This window comes from Gavia stellata, chromosome 2 (assembly GCF_030936135.1).
Source record: "Gavia stellata isolate bGavSte3 chromosome 2, bGavSte3.hap2, whole genome shotgun sequence".
Classification (NCBI taxonomy): domain Eukaryota; kingdom Metazoa; phylum Chordata; class Aves; order Gaviiformes; family Gaviidae; genus Gavia; species Gavia stellata.
In genome coordinates, this window is record NC_082595.1 from 33,800,040 (window position 1) to 33,816,642 (window position 16,603).

Genomic DNA, 16,603 nt, shown 5'->3' on the forward strand with positions numbered 1-16,603 from the left:
GCAATAGGAGGTTGTTTTCCTTGATTTTTAAAAGCTTGCAAAGGAAGTATTTGCTGTATCTGCCCCTGTAAGGAACTGGAATGCTCTGGGAGGATGGCGGTGCGGTAGCTTAGAGCCCCCTTGAATACCTGCTGTAACGCTGGCCTCTGCCAGTCCTTCATCTGCTGTACAGACATGAGTGCAGGCTCTCATTTGGTTGTAAATCTCCATTAGAAAAATTTCATCTCTATTCTCCCCTTCCTTTTTTTTGTTTGACATCAGAAAGCAAAAGCCAAAGCTTGGAAGTTCGGGCTGGTCTTCAGGGGCAGAAGGTTGTTTTGTGAAAGGTTCTTTTTCTCTAATTTTTCTTTTTTCCCTTTTTTTCCCTGCTCCTTTCATGTCTAAGGAACAAGTTCTTCAACTTGCCACTTATGTCACCTGTCAAAACACTTTCCTGGGCAAGACCAAAGAGTAGAGGGACTGGTCAGGTGAATGTGCTCAGCTGGCATTGCCGCTGAAGCCTGAAACACGTCAGGTCTTTTTTGAGAGACTTGGGAAGACTCGGGGGAAGAATCTTTCACTGGCTGAGTGGTTTGGATTTGATAATTGGTGAGCTGTGTTACAAAACATTGGCTTTGAAAGCAGCACAAAGCTCTTTCAAGACAATGTGCTGTTCAGGCTGTCTCTTGTTCACCCTCACCTGGGTGGGGAGCAAGTCCTGGTCCTTTGCGGCAGGCCAGGTTTCCCTTCCTTTCATTCACCTTTTTGCTCTATGAAAGGACTTGGGTGTGAGCAGGAGATGCCAGACCTTCTGAGGAGGGCATTTGGGTTTGGTCCTCCTCCTTCCCACCATTTCAGAGGATCTCATTGATATCTAGAGGATGAAACCTGTCAAATACCTGACTCTGTCCACGTGCTTATGCCACGTTGGACCATGGTGCTACATGATGGCAGGGTGGAAGTTTGGGTAGGGCTTGCTTGTTTAATAATAATAAAAAACTGAATCTGCTAAACTGACAGTACAATTAGCTTGGTAAGATGATGTTTCCCTTCTGTAAGTAGTTTCTTGCTTATAAAGCAAGAATTCTGCATTTCTGGCTAACGCGTTTGGGAAACTTTAGCTCAGCATTTCCTGAATCAAGGCGTAGCTGACCTTCCTTCCATACTGTCTGGAGTAGCACATGTATTTAAGAGACTCGGTACCCTCTCTTTTCCCTGCCCTGTCTATCCCCTGGTCAGCTTTGTTTTAAAGTGTATTGCTTGGAAACAGCTTGTATAGTCATCTAAGTATTTCATGAATAAGAATTTCTAATTCTTTAATATTAGATTCTTTTTCCTCCTGTCTTTCAGATAATGAATATGTTTTTATAGACCTGGAGCAGAAGCTTAGCAAATACTTTTCAAAGGAATGGAAGAAAGAGACCAACAAAGTAAGACACATGTTTAATTTTGAAGGCTACTGCTTTGGTATTGGACTACACAGTGAAATGAAAGCTCTTAAACTAAGGTCCATAAAGCATTTCTTGAAGATGGTCTGCAGAATGCTGTTCAGTGGCAAGGTGCAGTGACTTGTATATGGCTGTACAATTAATTAAAAGAGCTAAACCAGCCTCTTACACAACTTTACCTGAGCAATAGTAGCCGCATGGTTGCTGCTTAGCTGCTACGGGAGTGGAGGTTAGTTGGTCAGTCTTCCTTTTGAACTTAGCCAAGCCTGTGAAAAGGCTGGAGACCTCATTGTTATGCTTAAGCAGAACAGCCTGAAATTACCTTTTTTTTTACTTGAACCTGATATGAGGGAGAGCATTGGAGCTGTGACTCTTCCAGAGTACATGCAGAAGGACAGTGGAGCGAGAGGAAGGATACTTCGTTCTAGAAGAGTCTTAGTTCTTTAAGGCTAGCCAGCCCTGTCAAGAGAGGGAAAAGCTACGTAAAATAAGGACAAGCCTATATAATTGTTTAGTGCTGGTCATTCAGACATGATAATGCCTGTTTGTGTGTGTCATTATTAGAGGAGCCACAGTCTAGAACAAAGCGTAGTATGCGATTACATTCAGATATCTTACTTAGCTCGTTATGGCTTTTTCTACTTTCCTTAAGGGTTTTCTTTTGCAGAGTAGGCACACTTGCCATTTTTGCTGCTTAGAGAAGTTTGCAGATGACCAGTGAGGTTTGGGGATCTCTCTATCTCATACTGCTTCTCCCAAACAAGTGAGGGTTACTTCAAAGACAGCTGTCAGTTGTGCAGAGGGCTGTCTGTCCAGCGAGTGAGGGTTTCCCAAGGCAGGTGTTTCTGGTCACCTCGGGATGGGGTATGCTTTGTGGTTGCTTTGGGGCTGGATTCTTGCAACACTGCTTAAGTCAGGATAAGTGTGGAACCTCTGGTGTGAGGTGAATCATAAAAGGCTGAATGAGTTGCCATTGGCAGTACTGAAGACTGAGAGGAGTTAGGCTATCGGACTGGGTTAGCAGACAGGGATTTAATTCCTATGAAGAGGTTTCAGGTGGAAAGCCCAGTCCAGCTGATAAAATAGGGTGACTATGAGCAAGTTTCAGAAATAATGTAAATATTTGCATGATGATCAAGAAATTGCTGTCTGCATCAGATGTGCACGGCATGCCACGGACCTTGTCGTATGGTGGTCAGATGGGTCTGACCAGCAAAGCCTTGGAACTGCCTGTGTGAGCAAAGTTACCTCTATGAACACTAAAAAAGTGAGTGGCAAAGTAGGAAAGATGAGAGAATGAGCTAGTAAGATAAGATGTTCCTTCCCCCCCCCCCCCCTTTTTTTTTTTCTCCTGTTTAAACAAGCCTGTAAGTCTGAAAGGTAGGTTGTGGTTAAAACAACAGAACACTTGCTGGCTTTCTTCTAACAGACATCTTCAGTGTGAAGCAGACATCAATGTCTCTCCTTTTGGTCTGTGGCTGCAGGAAGGTGTGAATAACTAAACATTAGCCCTGCCAAACAATAGGCAAGGAGTTAATATCAGGCTGGTGCGCCTCAGCCTCGGGCAGTAAATGCTGAACGCAGCAGCTTGTGTGTCCCTGCTGAGTGATGTGGTGCGGCGCAGAGATAGCTGGTTACTCCTAGGTGTGCCCTGGAAACGCCGCAGCCGTGCCAGCATGGCACACTGCCCTGACGCCTTGGCCCTGACGCCTTGCCTGGTGCTTTGAGGGAGGCTGTGTTAAACTTGCTGTGTTCAGCGCTAATGTGTCTGCAGCGCTGCCAGGTGCTGAGCTAGGTAACTCTGGGCCAGGCTGGGCATCCCCAGGCTACGCTGGGACTCTTTTATACCTGCTCATCCCCCCCATCCAAAATCTTTTGCCCTCCCTAGGATGTTTTGCCATTCAGCCTGTTTAAATGTTTTATGATGCCTTGTTGTTGTGAGCCTCCAAGACAGTCAGATCCCCCCCTAAAACTTGCTAAGAGTAGAGAATGAAAAGCAGTACGGGGAGCAAGCTTGGCAGAAGAGGATGTTACCAGATGGGGTAAGAGGAATTTTGGATGCTGAACTTTATTTAACTTGTCTTCTGTCTCTGCTCTAGGGAACAGAGAAATTCAGCCCTCCTTTTGTTGCGTTCTTTAGAGTACAATACTACGTAGAAAATGGAAGAGTAATAAGGTAAGTTCCTTTCTGTGGTAGATACTGTGTTCTTAAAAGGCAGGAAGAATAATGTTTCTTTGTTAAGCTCATCTCTGTGAGCTCACAGAATTAAGCTTAAAAAATCTGCTTGATTTTTTTTTTTTTTTCTTTTTAAGACCTTCAGACTTCCTCACCCAGCCATGAATGTTTTCCCCCTGAATCATACTCCTTATCCCTAGGAAAATTGTGACTGCTTTTCTGTCTGTGTTTAGAGAGCGGGTTGAATGATGACAGTATCAAAATACGAGTAACACTCTTTTGCTTGCGTCTTTTGGTTGTATGAAAAGCATCAGAGGAATATACCAAAAACAGCTATTTATACTCCGGAGCACTTGCTAATAATTTTGGTTCTGTTTTTTGTATCTGAGCAGTGCTCTGTGCAGTCTACTCCTGGAAATGGACTTTTGTAAATGGACAAAAGAAATTACTTCATTAGTTAGAGAGTTTTGCATTTGAGTGTAGTCCATTGACATGGAATATGGGCTGCACTCAAAACACCACCCTCACCCATGGTACAGAACAAAGGATGAGGTAGTTAAAAATGAACAACTGACAGAGTTAATTTGCATCAGCACTTCTGGCATGGCTGTGACCCTGGGGCAAGCCAAGAGCTGGGATCATTCAGGTGGATTAAAATCTTTACCAAATTTTTGGCATTTGTTCTTGTCTTGAACAAAGCTTGGTGGTTTTCTGTTTTTTCTCTCTCCATAGTCTCTCATTTTGGATACAGGGGAGTCTTTCTTCTGGAGTCTGTTTAGCTGTTGAGTGTTTTTTACTTAGTTTTGCTTTTAGGTACAAAGGGAGATTGCATATCATCCTCCCACCCCTGAGGTACATATCCTTTAGCATCACAAGCAACTTTCTCTTGCACTAGTAATTTAATTGGAAAGGTTTGTGGAGCCATGCAGAGGTAGTTACATGACCCCTTCAAACTATACACACACACTTTTATGAGCAGACTGTAGTGTCCAGCACCTCATCTATATGTACATGTCAGCGGCCTGCTTCCCATAAGCTCTTGCAATGGGGGGTGTGTGGGTTATCAACGCTATGCAATAGTTATGCCTTATCAGACTATCCCTGTTTAGCAGCTTGAGGAAGAAGACAAAAACAAGCCCAAGGCTCCTGTGTCTTTTGATCTACCTTGCAGGGAATTAGCTGTTGAAAAGTACCTTGAGCCTAAGGCAAGGTGAAATGAAAAAGCAGTGCCAGGTTTAGAGGGGAAAGGAGGACAGGTGTGCAAGAAACAGGACTGGGATTCGAGGGAGTTGACTTCCCTGACTGCTACAGGCTTTCCAGAGAAACAGAAGTGCTTGGTGTAGTCAGTCTCCAAAACAGGTGTGACATGATTTTTCTTTCATCTACCTTCTGCCCTAACTTAGATCTCACGCTCCTCAAGATAGAAGCTATCATTTCCCATGTTTGTACAACACTTAGTGGGAGAAGAGTTGATCTTGGCTTGGTGCTCCCTACACAAACATAACTGTATCAGGGTGGCATTGGCACACACCAGGGATGTCAAAGTTTAATCCCTCTTCTCAGAAGGAAGATGTGTTTGAGGGGCCTTATCTGAGCCTGAACTTTCTTTTCTTCTTCAAGTAAATTTGCCTTTGTGTCTTGCAGTGATAAGGTGGCACGGCAGCTCTACTACTGCCATCTCAAAGAGCAAGTACTCATGTCTCGGTGCAACCACAAAGAAGAAATCTACTTCTTGCTGGCTGCCTACAGCTTACAGGCAGACTTGGGCAACTACAGGGAGAAGGTCCATGCTGGCAAATATTTTGAACCTCAGGCTTATTTCCCACAATGGGTAAGTTTGGGGGGGGATCTTTCTGTCAACAGATTGTGCGCTTAGCAGGAGCTATGTCAAGGTGGTACCTAATTGTAGCCACGCAACTTCCCCAAATCCCACTGCAATGATCTGGCAGAGTGGTAGAGCGTCGCCCTGAATTTTCCTCAGGAGATATCTCCTCTCTTTCTGCTGGATGTAGGTGCCTGTTCCTCCTGGGCTCACTCATCAGTGAGGTGGGTGGTGTGTACCCTTCCTTGGTGAAGGAATGTGTTGGTGTCAAACAAATAACTCCCACAGTGCAGCTGTCTTTGTTTAATTCTTCTATGGCTCAAAGGGTTGTGTGTTTGCACTGGTACATGAGCAAGATCTGTACAACCTAAGCTCTACAGAAAACCTCAGGGCCACGAAGCCAAGTCCATTGCCCTTTGTTCCTACCTCTGTAATGCTTACCTCTGGGATGGATAGACCCAAACCCTAAGGGTTAGTACTGCTGTGCAGTGCCTCTGGTGCTTGCTTTGTCATTAATCTCTGGCTCAACTGCAGTAAGAGAAAAGGGAAGGGCCTGGAAATGAGTTTACATGAAACGGCTTAAAGCAAAGAGTTGGTTTAGTTGTCAAATGAAGGCAAATTAGCTAAGACTCTGTCAGAGCTGGTTACCTGCAGAGAGTTCTCCTCTTGTGGTGAAATGTTAAGAAAACTGTTGATAAACACTTCAGTGCTCATAAAAATAGAAAGGGAAGCTAGCTTTGCTACAGACACATCACTGTAATGTCTGATGGCAGCAGGAGCAGGATGGTCCCTGGGACCTGGATAGACCCTCCTCTGCAACCTGATTTAGTTCTGGAGCCTCCTTCTCTGCTGTGACAGCAGATTTTAGCCCAGCTCGCACCTTGGGATAGCTGTCAAAAAGCCCAGATGCCTCTGGTAGTTGGCTGCTTGTCCCCAAGTGAGTTGCGTCTCCCCTGAAAGGTGGTGCTGTCCCCTGCTTTGGGGAGAAGGCTCAGAGCAGTGGCAGGGATTGCGGTAGGGAGGCAAGGCTGGTAATGTCTCCTTTACACACGGATCCCAGCCTGCCTGCCTTGCTGTGCAGAAATGCACCTTTCTCCCAGACAGCAGGCCTTCATCCCATGCCGTTCCTTGCTACGGGGCACCTGGCAGGAGGTGGCTATCAAAGGGCTGGAAAAGGTGGATGCCATGCGTGCCATTTCTGGGGTAGTTAGAAGTCTTATCACAGACTATTGCTCATCTGGCAAACATTGCAAAGGCCAAGGCAAAGCCTGGCTCACCTGCGCTGAGCCACAACCCCAAGCAAGTATGTGGGTGATTTATTACATCATTACAAAGAGCAAAATCTGGCAGGCACGGGGACGCTTCTCTCCCTGCCCCCCGGCTCTCATGGGGAGATACTGAGCGATCTCCTCCAACACAATCTCTTCCTCCAACACGTGCTTGAGATCATTTGGCCGAAGGCTGCCCCAGGCCTCCTCCTAGTGAGGAGAGGCGGTGCTGCCCCAGGGTGATCAACCAGGCTTTGAACTGTGGAGCTCGCATGTCTCTTTCTGCTGATACTGCGCAGTTGATGGCATCGATGTTGTCCTCTGCGGAGCCCAGCCTCCCCCGTGGGAGGGCAACTAATCTGGCGAGGCTTGCAGAGGAGGGCAGAGGTGCTACTGAACAGAGTAAATGAGGGGCTTAAATTAAAAATGAAGTGGGAGCTGGGTGGTGATGGGGTCTGGCTGTTTTGAGCCAGGGCAGGTTGTTCCTGGCAGGATGTTCTCGGGTACCTGGTGGGATCTAGTTTTAAGTGCCCCAAATGGTGGGGGGATTTTGTGAAGTGAATTCGGCCAACACCCCTCTTATCTGTCACTGCTGCTCGCAGCCTGGAAGGGGCCAGTCTGGCATGGGAGGGGGCTGGGCTGCCCTGTGGCCTTGTATGAAGAGGGCACGTGGGCAAGCATGGGAACTGGGCACTCACAGGGCAAAAGCAAAAGGCCCAGTGCAGGTTTTTCTACTGCTTAGCAAAGCCACGTGCCTGCCAACCGCCCCTGACAGATACAGAATACCTTGAGATAGTGTTATCCACCCCTTTGAGGATGGAAATGCTAAATAAGCCTAATGTGCAGTTTCTGGTCTTAAAAGGACCACCTAGCTTTTCTGCAGTGTTTGGAGATGTTGCTGTTGATTGTGTTGGCATGCAGAGCAGAATTTGTTATCTGCCCATAAGCATTTATAGATACCAAGAGTTAGGAAAACTAATTCCAGTACTTAAATTAAAAGAGCTGACGTGACTTCTGTAGTCTTGGTCTGTTACAATTTTGGAGATTCTGTTTGGAGACATGAGTACCATCTGGGCTGCTTTAAATGCTTATCCTCCAGGGAGGTAGAGGTGAATGTGGACTAACATCTTGAGGGACCGTATGAACCTTCTCCACCTCCAGCCTCTGCTTTGCTGTTGATCACAGCTGCTTCCCATGGGGATCGCTGAAGAGTTGCTGACCTGTTTGTTTTCCTTGTGGTTTAGATAATTGCGAAGAGGGGGAGCGACTACATCTTGAAACATGCCCCAGAGATGCACAGAGAACAGCAAGGCCTGAGTGCTAAGGAAGCGGTGCTGAAGTTCATTAAGGAGTCCTGCCTGCTGGAAGATGTGCCTGTCCACTTCTACAGGCTGCAGAAGGTTAGACAAAGAGCTTCTTATTCTGAACTTCTCTCCCATTGTTAACTGGGTGCACCGTTGCATTTTTCACTTTCTGTTTATTTGAGGAATGGTTGCCTCTGATTCAGAGAGGCCAGATAAGTCTAGAATGTTCAGCCGATGAGGCCTGTCCCCACAGACAAATCTGTTGCCAACATATGGGTATAGCTGGAATCTAGATTTGTTCCTCATCCAAGAAACTGGCCACAGGAATGGCAAAACTTAATTTTTGTCCCTGCCTGTCAGTAGACTCTCACCAGGTAAGTAACTGAGAAGCCTTTTTTTGTTGCAGTCCTTTGAAATGGTGATAAGAGGTCACCCAGCTTTCACACAAATGCCATGTAATAACTGAAGGTGACACTGAGTCATCCGAACTTTCTTACCCCCATCCAACGCCAACCCTGTCAAAGTGGTTGGTGTGTTTTCAGCTGTATGTCAGTTTTTGGATTCCTGGGTTGTTGCTTGTTCCTGAGTCTTAGACTCCTTACACAAGCCTGCTTAAGCAGAATGCACTTCCATTTTCACATGCTAAGAGAGTTTAGATCTAGAAGTAGGACTAAAGGGAAGTTTTCTCTTCCACTTAAGTGAGTGAAACCTGCTCATGCAATTAGGAATGGCTTGGACCTTTTTTCCAAATGGAGATACTCCACTTCGTCAGACTCATAATTACAACTTCTTGGTGGTTTGTGCTCAGTGGGAATTATCTCCGGGAGGTATCTGTGTCCTTTGACCAGATCTAGCAGCTCTAGTTACTGGAGAAACATGCATTTTCTGGAGGAAATAATAAGTTCCAGTTTGGTCTGTAGTCCAGGCATAGTTTAAGTTCCTTGCAAACCATAGATGCTCGCCCTACCTCTCCTCTGTCCTCTGTTTTGATTCTAATGCTGTTAATGATGCAGTCATAAGAGGGTTTGTTACACTTGAATGCCATAAGAAATCCAGCTGGCAGGACATGATACAATTTATATCCGAAAGCACTGGGGCTGTGAAATTGGTTGCTTTTAATACCTAAATTCCTGTCTGACTTGAACTTGCATTTTATGCATTGCTAACTGCTTCTTGTGTTGTTTGATCCACAATGTGTTCTTCTTCCTGCCATGTGACAGTTATCTCATCTTGTCATGAGATATCCTCCTCCTAGGTGACACCTGGGTCACAAAGCTCCCGATCGAGCACACGGGGGTGCCAGCTGAAGGTGTCGGCGTGCTGGCTGCCCTGAGATTTCAAAAGCTTTTGTCTTACACCCTCCTCAGGACTGCTACTGAGGTTGGGAACTCCAAAAGAAAACATAGCACTGAGCCCCATATCTCTCCTCCAGACCAATACTGATTTACAAAGGTCTTTGCCCTTAGGAGGCAGAAAGCATTTCCTAGTGACTTTACACTGCAGGCATGGATGGTACCGAGGGCAAAGGGTTGAGGTAATGTGACGGCATGAGACTTGCATCTTGACAAGCCAGATGAGGAGGGAAAGTTTTGATGTAAAGTTTGAGCTCTGTGAGCCCATAAATTTTTACCCAAACATGTTCTTCCTCCTACTCCTCCTAGCAAGAAAAGTACGTGTTCCCCTCCCTAACTCTGCCATGCCAGGAGAGACTGAAAGAACTAGTTTATGATATTTTTTGGTCTTCAAGCAAAGGAATCTCTATTAGAGACCAAGTATGTCATACCAAGATACAGCATGAGGAAAAACAAGGCAGTATTCCAGCCCAGCCACAAACATTTATAACTACCTGCTCCCAACACTGAGATCAAAAGGTTAGAAGGAAAGTCCCTGTAACTCTGGGCATCGATTAGCTCCCTCCTGGCCAAGGGACACCTAAGGTCCAGCAAGTCCCTGGATGGGAACAGCAGTGTCATGGCAAGGAGAATGGGACAGGCATCCCTTCTGTTTCAGGCTCGCTGTCACCTGGAGAGTAAGAGTGGTGCCTGTTCATGGGAACAGCAGAGACAGCGCGTGGCACTGTGAGAGGTTACAAGGTACTTCTGAGAGCAGTAATTGTACATGCCCTCAAATCACTAAAGCTACAGGATTCCCTGTCCAGGGCAGCTAAGGTGTTTGCTGGTGAAATGCTTGAGACGCCCAGCGTGAGAGGATTTTAGGTGTAGATATTTCAGGGGTTAACAAGGCAAGGTGCACTTTACAAACACAATAAAAACCAAATGAGCTGATGGCATCTGCCTGATAAACAGTCCTGCTACCTCTCCTGCAGTAGGTGCCAGAACAAGACCGTGGTCTTTGTAGATTAACCTTTGACTCCGGGCTCTTCTGTTCTTTTAGGATAAGAAGGAGGATCGCCCAACGGTTATCCTGGGCCTGACCCTGAGGGGAATGCACATCTATCAGGTAACAAACTGCCGTGAAAGCCTTCTGGTGTAGCATTAACTCTGCTCAGCTCCCCTGTCCTCCCCCCACCACCGCAGTCCCTCTGCCTCCCCTGCAAGCACCAGGCTCCGCATATCTCAAATTCTTGGTTGTTTGCAAATTCTTTGCACATTGATGACTCCACCCTGTACCTGCCAGTCCCTGTGTCATTCTGAGTTTGATGTGTTGCAGGAGGTGAATCACGTTCGCCAGCTCCTCTATGACTTTCCCTGGTCGCACATCGGGAAGCTGGCGTTTCTGGTGAGTATGATGGAGCGGAGGCCATCTGGCAGCAGGCTGCCAACCTGGGAGCTGGCAAAGCTGTCAGCCTGCCCGCACTGCCGTGTCAAGTCCTGTCACTCGTACGCACAAGACCACAGCTGTCTCTGGTAGCTGCGTGACTGAAAACATGCTCTTGCTCATTTCACTGGCATCTCTCCTCTTTATGCAGGGGAAAAAATTTGAGATCCAGCCAGATGGTTTGCCCTCTGCACGGAAACTGGTTTACTACACGGGTTGCCCCTTCAGGTCGCGGCACTTGCTGCAGCTCCTTAGCAACAGCCACCGGCTCTTTCTGAATATCCAGCCAGTGTTGAAGCAAATCCGAAAACTGGAGGAGGCTGAAGGTATGTGATGGTTGAGCAGGTGATTTTGGTAAGGGGAAGAGTACAGAATGTTAGGCTCTACTGTTGCTTCATGGTGGCTGCTCTTTGTCTAATTAATGGTGTTTCCACCTTACCAGGAAGACGGTGAGAGAATTAGAGGTGTTAGATGTGTTTCAAGTCCATTACTGGGAAGTGTTTATGGCTCCCACACTGCTAGACTGTGATCAGAAAGTGCATGTATGAGAATAGCAGAGGGGGTATATCTCCCTTTAAGTAAGAGGAGGTGTTCTCTCAATTTGTGCATGTTTGACATATGCTTCTGAGTGGAAGTAATTTTGAGTGAAAAGCTTTCCACTGGGATAAGATCTTGTGTTCACGGAGCAATACAAGTTATGAGCCTATGTCTTAATTTTTTTAGTGCCCTTTACTAAACACTGCACATATTTTAGTCTATAGTGTCTGACAGTTAAGAGCTAAGAGTTGCAGGTGCCAGCAACAGCCTAAGAGCAGATAATGATTCCCAGAATTTGTCTTCTCTGATGGGGTCCCCCCTCTGTAGGAACGGTGGTTGTCAGTCCCTGGTATCCTTCCAGGCAGAATTCAGTCATTTCATCACCTCTTGGCTTGTCTCCTTCCATCTTCCAGCTCTGCAAGCTGGGTCTCCTGCAACTTCCCAGCCTACCTCTCCCTGGTCTCATCTAGCTTGGTTATTTCTGTCTTTCCCTTCAGTGGGGTTATAGAAATGGCCTTGAGCTGTGTGGGTACAACCAGTGGCACATGCCAGTCACCTGTAGAAAGGGTCACTAATGAAGCGTGTGCGGGCAGAAGGCCCTGGGTTGTTTCGTGTCTCCTAGTGTCTCGTGGATTTCTTGACCACCGTCAGCATACTTCCCTTTAGGGAGAAATAATTAATAATTAATAAATCATTAATAAATGCTAGCCGTGGGGATCCTGTTCATAGCTGTCTCCACATGTTCGTGACTGTTTTGAAAAACAATCAATGCACTGTTTTTTTAAAGACTGAGCACTTAGGTTAGCTAAGTAATTCCCTTTTTTGATCTTTCCTTCATTTTGGAAGCTACTATTTTCTGTATCATAACTGTCTCTACCTGCCTGTTCTAATTCAGGAGATGCTGGGTTTACTGCAAGTATGACTGACTAAGTCTTTTACAACCAGCTGGGCATCCCATATCTGTTGGGCAAACAAAACACAAAATTGTATTTTTTCAGTAGCTGCAGCAGTTATTTCTTAATTGTCGGGTTGTGCTAGTCCCAGAACTTGCTGATTATTTTTGCTGCCCTTCCTTTGGTCTTGCTTAAAAGTTCCCACTGGTTTCTGTTGTCTGTCTTCCTCAGAGAAGAAGCGCTACCGGGAGTCCTACATCAGTGACACACTAGACATGGACCTGGACCCATGCGATAAGAACTCGCGCGGCAGTGGGAGCAGCGGGGGCAGCCGGAGAGATAACCGTCTCTCGCGCCAGTCCACGGGGAGTCACAGCAGCTCCCACACGTCAGGCATCGAGGCTGACTCCAGGCACCGGGTGTCGGTGGAAATGTCGGTGGATGAGCCCTTCAGCATTGACCGGGTGCATAGGAAAGAGAAATCCTGCAGCTCAACCATCAGCTATGGTAGCTCTGGCATTGACAGTGGCAGCAAAGGGCGGGCTGAAGACAACTCTCAGAACGATGGTAAAGAATTTGGAGATGCAGAGCAACTTCTAAGCCCTCTCTTGTCTTCTCCTGCAGGAGAATGGGGAGTAAGAGAATGTGAAGCAGCTTGGAACAGAAGTGTAATGCTAACCCTTCTCCTGCCGCTTTCTTCCTCCTAGAGCTTGAGCTGGCAGTAGATGAGCCAGAGGACGTGCCTGTAGATGAGCCTTTAGAGGGAGACCAGTTAGAGGAGGCCACTGTGGGAGAATCTGTTGAATCTCTTCCTCTAGATGCTGCTAGCTGCCAAGGTGAGATGGCTTTCTGCTACTGCTCAGTGCTTGTCTTTAGGCTTTAGCAACAGGAAGATATGTTTGGCAAGCCAGACATAATCTGAGGGATCTAAGAAAGCTGTTATCTTCCGAACAACTGCCAGTGCTACTTACTGCCCTACTGCAATGGGATTTGAAGTCAGTTCATCTAGAGGTTAAAGGCCAGCACACTATATTGTACAGTGCTGCTCTCCTCGGTGCTCCTCAAGGTCTCCCTTCTCCCAATTTGCCAAGTTTATACTCAGTTAATGACAAAAAGATAACTGAGGTAAACCTTTTGTAGTGAAGGAATTTGCTTTAAAATCTTGTATACCACAGAACAGCCAAGGGGTTCAACCACAGGTTAATGGGCTAGTCGCAGCAATTAATAGGTAAAGTTTTGTGGCTTGTGATACAAGGAATGCTGGACAATGGGGTCACGCAGGAGCTGTCTGGCCTTAAGACATACAGCCTATATAGTAAAGCAAGATGGGTGAATATGGGACAAGTTGGTGAGAAGCTATTTTCTTGAGAGTTTTTAAACATTGATCCTTAGGGACAAAAAGGAGTACTTGTGAGCAAAACTCCCAGAGCATTAAGGGTGCTTACTGACGTATACTTGTATTTATAGAATAGCATTGCATGAATGTGGCCTATGAGAACAACTTCCCTTTTCTCCAGCCCACAAAACCTCAAACCTGCAACACTTTTCACTTCCTCCTTCTCCTTTGCAGCTATAAATCAGGAATCGCTGTCTGTGGTGCAAGTCACGCTAATAAAAATGAGAGGTCAAAGTGTGGAATCCCTTCACGAGGTAAGGTGGGGCGCTCATCAGGAGGGTCTGTGTGTGGGCACTGAACCAAGGTCTAGTGTAATGGAGACAGCTGTAAATCAAGTGAACTTGATTGGTCTGGATTTGACTGATTTTTAAGTGGTGTAACCAAAACCGGCTGTTGGCCAGCTACTGCTATCAGGAGTCGGATGAGAGCAGTGTTTGGGTCCGGAATAGTATAGAGAGGTTTGGAGCAATCTGCATGGAAATCTTGCAGGCCAGCTATTGTCTGCCTTAGGCTTCCAAACAGGAAATGGAAAATAAACCACTTGCAAATTTTCAGTGCGATATAGAGCCAAGACCATCCATGCAGTTTGGATGTGGGTTGCAAACTTGATCGTCTTCCTGCTGCTGAAGCCAGAAGGAGCTTATATCAGAGCAAAACCAGATGCTTAAGCTCTAATTACTATCATTTGTGTGATTATATTATGTGTGTGCTGAAGTCTGTTGTCAATGTTTTCTTTTCATCAAACCCTTGATAGGCAACTATATATGGTAAAATATGTCATATCATAAGTTGTGCTTGGAAAAAGATTATTAAAATGTCTTTTTAAGGCCAAACAATATTTTGTCAAAGTATAGCTGTACCCACTGGGGTAGAAATGTTGGGTGTTTTAAAAAAAAGACAAAAAACAAGTCTTCCACCATTTCTTCTCTCTCTGAATCCAAATTAGCCTTATCCACTAAAAGAATTTTTAAAGTCTGTTCATTGTTTTCTTCTTTACTCCCCAAACTTTTCTGAACAAGGACTTCAATCACTTCTTAGGACTTCCTTTTCTCTTTTCATGCTTCTTCCTGGACCCAGTCAAAAGTTGATAAATTTTCACTTACCAGCAAAATAGTCCGTAAAGTGCTATAGGAGATTTAAATAAAATCTTGGTTATTTTTTCCAATGCTGGAGACTGTGCAGTACAAATCATAATGAACTTACTCCTATATTTGAGTGGAATGACTTAAGAGTGCGAAGCAGGGAGTAGGCATCTTGTTTAAAGTAATGTTTTTACATTAATGCTTTTACCAACACATGCTTACACTATAATCGGAAGCATCTGTTATATAAGAATGTTTCTGATCAACACAGGACTGTTTAAGCAGTTGTAAAGACCTGGCTGCCACTTCTATGCATCAAATATTTGGTGCATCTATAAAAAAAACCCAAAACCTTCCTTCCAAGGCCATGTAACTAAATGCTGCAGGACTGGGTTTCCTTAATGTTGACCAGACTGTACAGTGTGTGCCTGTTTCTGGGAGTGCAGCTGAGCCAGCACAAGGTTTCTTCAGGGTACTTGTTTAATTCCCATCCCATGGAGGTGAGAGAAGTGATACTGGGAGGAGGTTCTCTGTGTTGCCAACAGAAGTGTCTTGGTTTAAAAGTGATATTCCTGAAATCAACCTTAATATCAGCATTTAAAAGCTGATTATGAAGAGACAGAGTAAGAAAAGGTGGGAAAATCTTGGATGGTCAGTAATTCCTCCACAGAGGCCAAGTCACTACAGCTTGTGTAGCAAGACATTGCCTCTGGGAACTACTGCTGGTTTGTTGCCTCTGTTTTCTTCATTGCTAAACAATGTTATGTAGTTGAAACTGTATGTTGCACTTAGTGAATTTTGGACACCGTAACCTATTAGTTTGCATGGTTGCCTTCTGAACCTTCATTTCAGCTCATCAGATTTTCACTAACTCAGTGTGTTCAAGCAGTCAGGGTGATTTTTTTGTTACATGCACTTTGTCTGTTTAAGGATGACTGCATGGATCTGCCAAGAAGTGTCAGGTCATTCAGGTGTCAATACTTGTCAAGTGTTTCATCCATTGTACTGGACACTGAGGACACAGTGCAGAGAGATCAGGATCTGGCTGAACACGGCAGGGTAGCTTAATGCGCCTGTAATTTGTTAATGGTTCACAGCTGCTTCATTAAGCCAATGTCCTTCAGAAGGCTGGTGGGGCTATTTTGAAGGAGTGGAAGAACAATTTTGGAGAACTTGTAGCATGCATAGCCAGAATCCTTAGGCTGTGTCTGAGCTCATAATTTTTACTTGTGTGTGTCTTACTGAACTGGCAGGTCAGATCGTCCAAAAACAGGAGCTGCACGGACCAGCACAGCCAGAGTTTGGATGACATCCGCCTTTACAAGCACCGGCACCCACCATTAAGTGCCACGCTGTCTTCGGACACATCCCACAGCTACACGTTTGGCTGCAGCCTGGAGGATAAGCTGTCTATCTATGGCTGCGTTTATTCCACAGCGGACTGCAAAACCAAGTCTGCCCTTTATGGGAAGCGATCCATGAACTGCCTCTCCTTGGATCTTCTGGGAGAGGACCAGCTCCCAGAGGAATTTGTGGTGTAATGAGATTGGAGCTCTTCCATACCAGGAAACAGCTCATCATGGAAATATATACCTCATTAACACATGTGATGTCACGCTAGTTCTTGCAGGAGATTGTGAGCAGCTTTGTTATTCAGCTCCATAATCAGTAAGTGACATCACCTCTGCAGACCTGACTACAGGGCAAATCAACTGGAGTGTAGCACTTAACGTTGGCATTTGAAGTGTCTGTCTGAGCAGAAAACAGAAGTGGCCTGGGCCATTAGCAGTGACACAACCAACATCAAAAACAGTGGACCAAAACTGATGCTGAGCTAGTAAAGCAAATGTTGTGTCTGAACGGATTTATTAGAATGAAATTTAAAGTCTGTGTCAGGTTATCTTCCTGCCTTTCTCTTGT

At 45.6% G+C, this 16,603-nt stretch overlaps 1 protein-coding gene across 1 annotated transcript in view; it reads left to right on the forward strand.

Annotated features, from left to right (window-relative positions):
* FRMD1 (FERM domain containing 1) overlaps nucleotides 1-16,224 on the forward strand; it is a 30,988-nt gene extending 14,764 nt beyond the window's left edge. Inside the window, exons 3-13 of the mRNA XM_009812741.2 lie at nucleotides 1,330-1,409; nucleotides 3,527-3,603; nucleotides 5,248-5,434; nucleotides 7,938-8,093; nucleotides 10,392-10,457; nucleotides 10,668-10,736; nucleotides 10,927-11,101; nucleotides 12,437-12,772; nucleotides 12,913-13,041; nucleotides 13,776-13,855; nucleotides 15,937-16,224. Coding sequence (XP_009811043.2) covers nucleotides 1,330-1,409; nucleotides 3,527-3,603; nucleotides 5,248-5,434; nucleotides 7,938-8,093; nucleotides 10,392-10,457; nucleotides 10,668-10,736; nucleotides 10,927-11,101; nucleotides 12,437-12,772; nucleotides 12,913-13,041; nucleotides 13,776-13,855; nucleotides 15,937-16,224 — 1,643 coding nt within the window. The remainder of the gene's footprint in view (nucleotides 1-1,329; nucleotides 1,410-3,526; nucleotides 3,604-5,247; nucleotides 5,435-7,937; nucleotides 8,094-10,391; nucleotides 10,458-10,667; nucleotides 10,737-10,926; nucleotides 11,102-12,436; nucleotides 12,773-12,912; nucleotides 13,042-13,775; nucleotides 13,856-15,936) is intronic.
* Nucleotides 16,225-16,603: the final 379 nt, after the last annotated feature.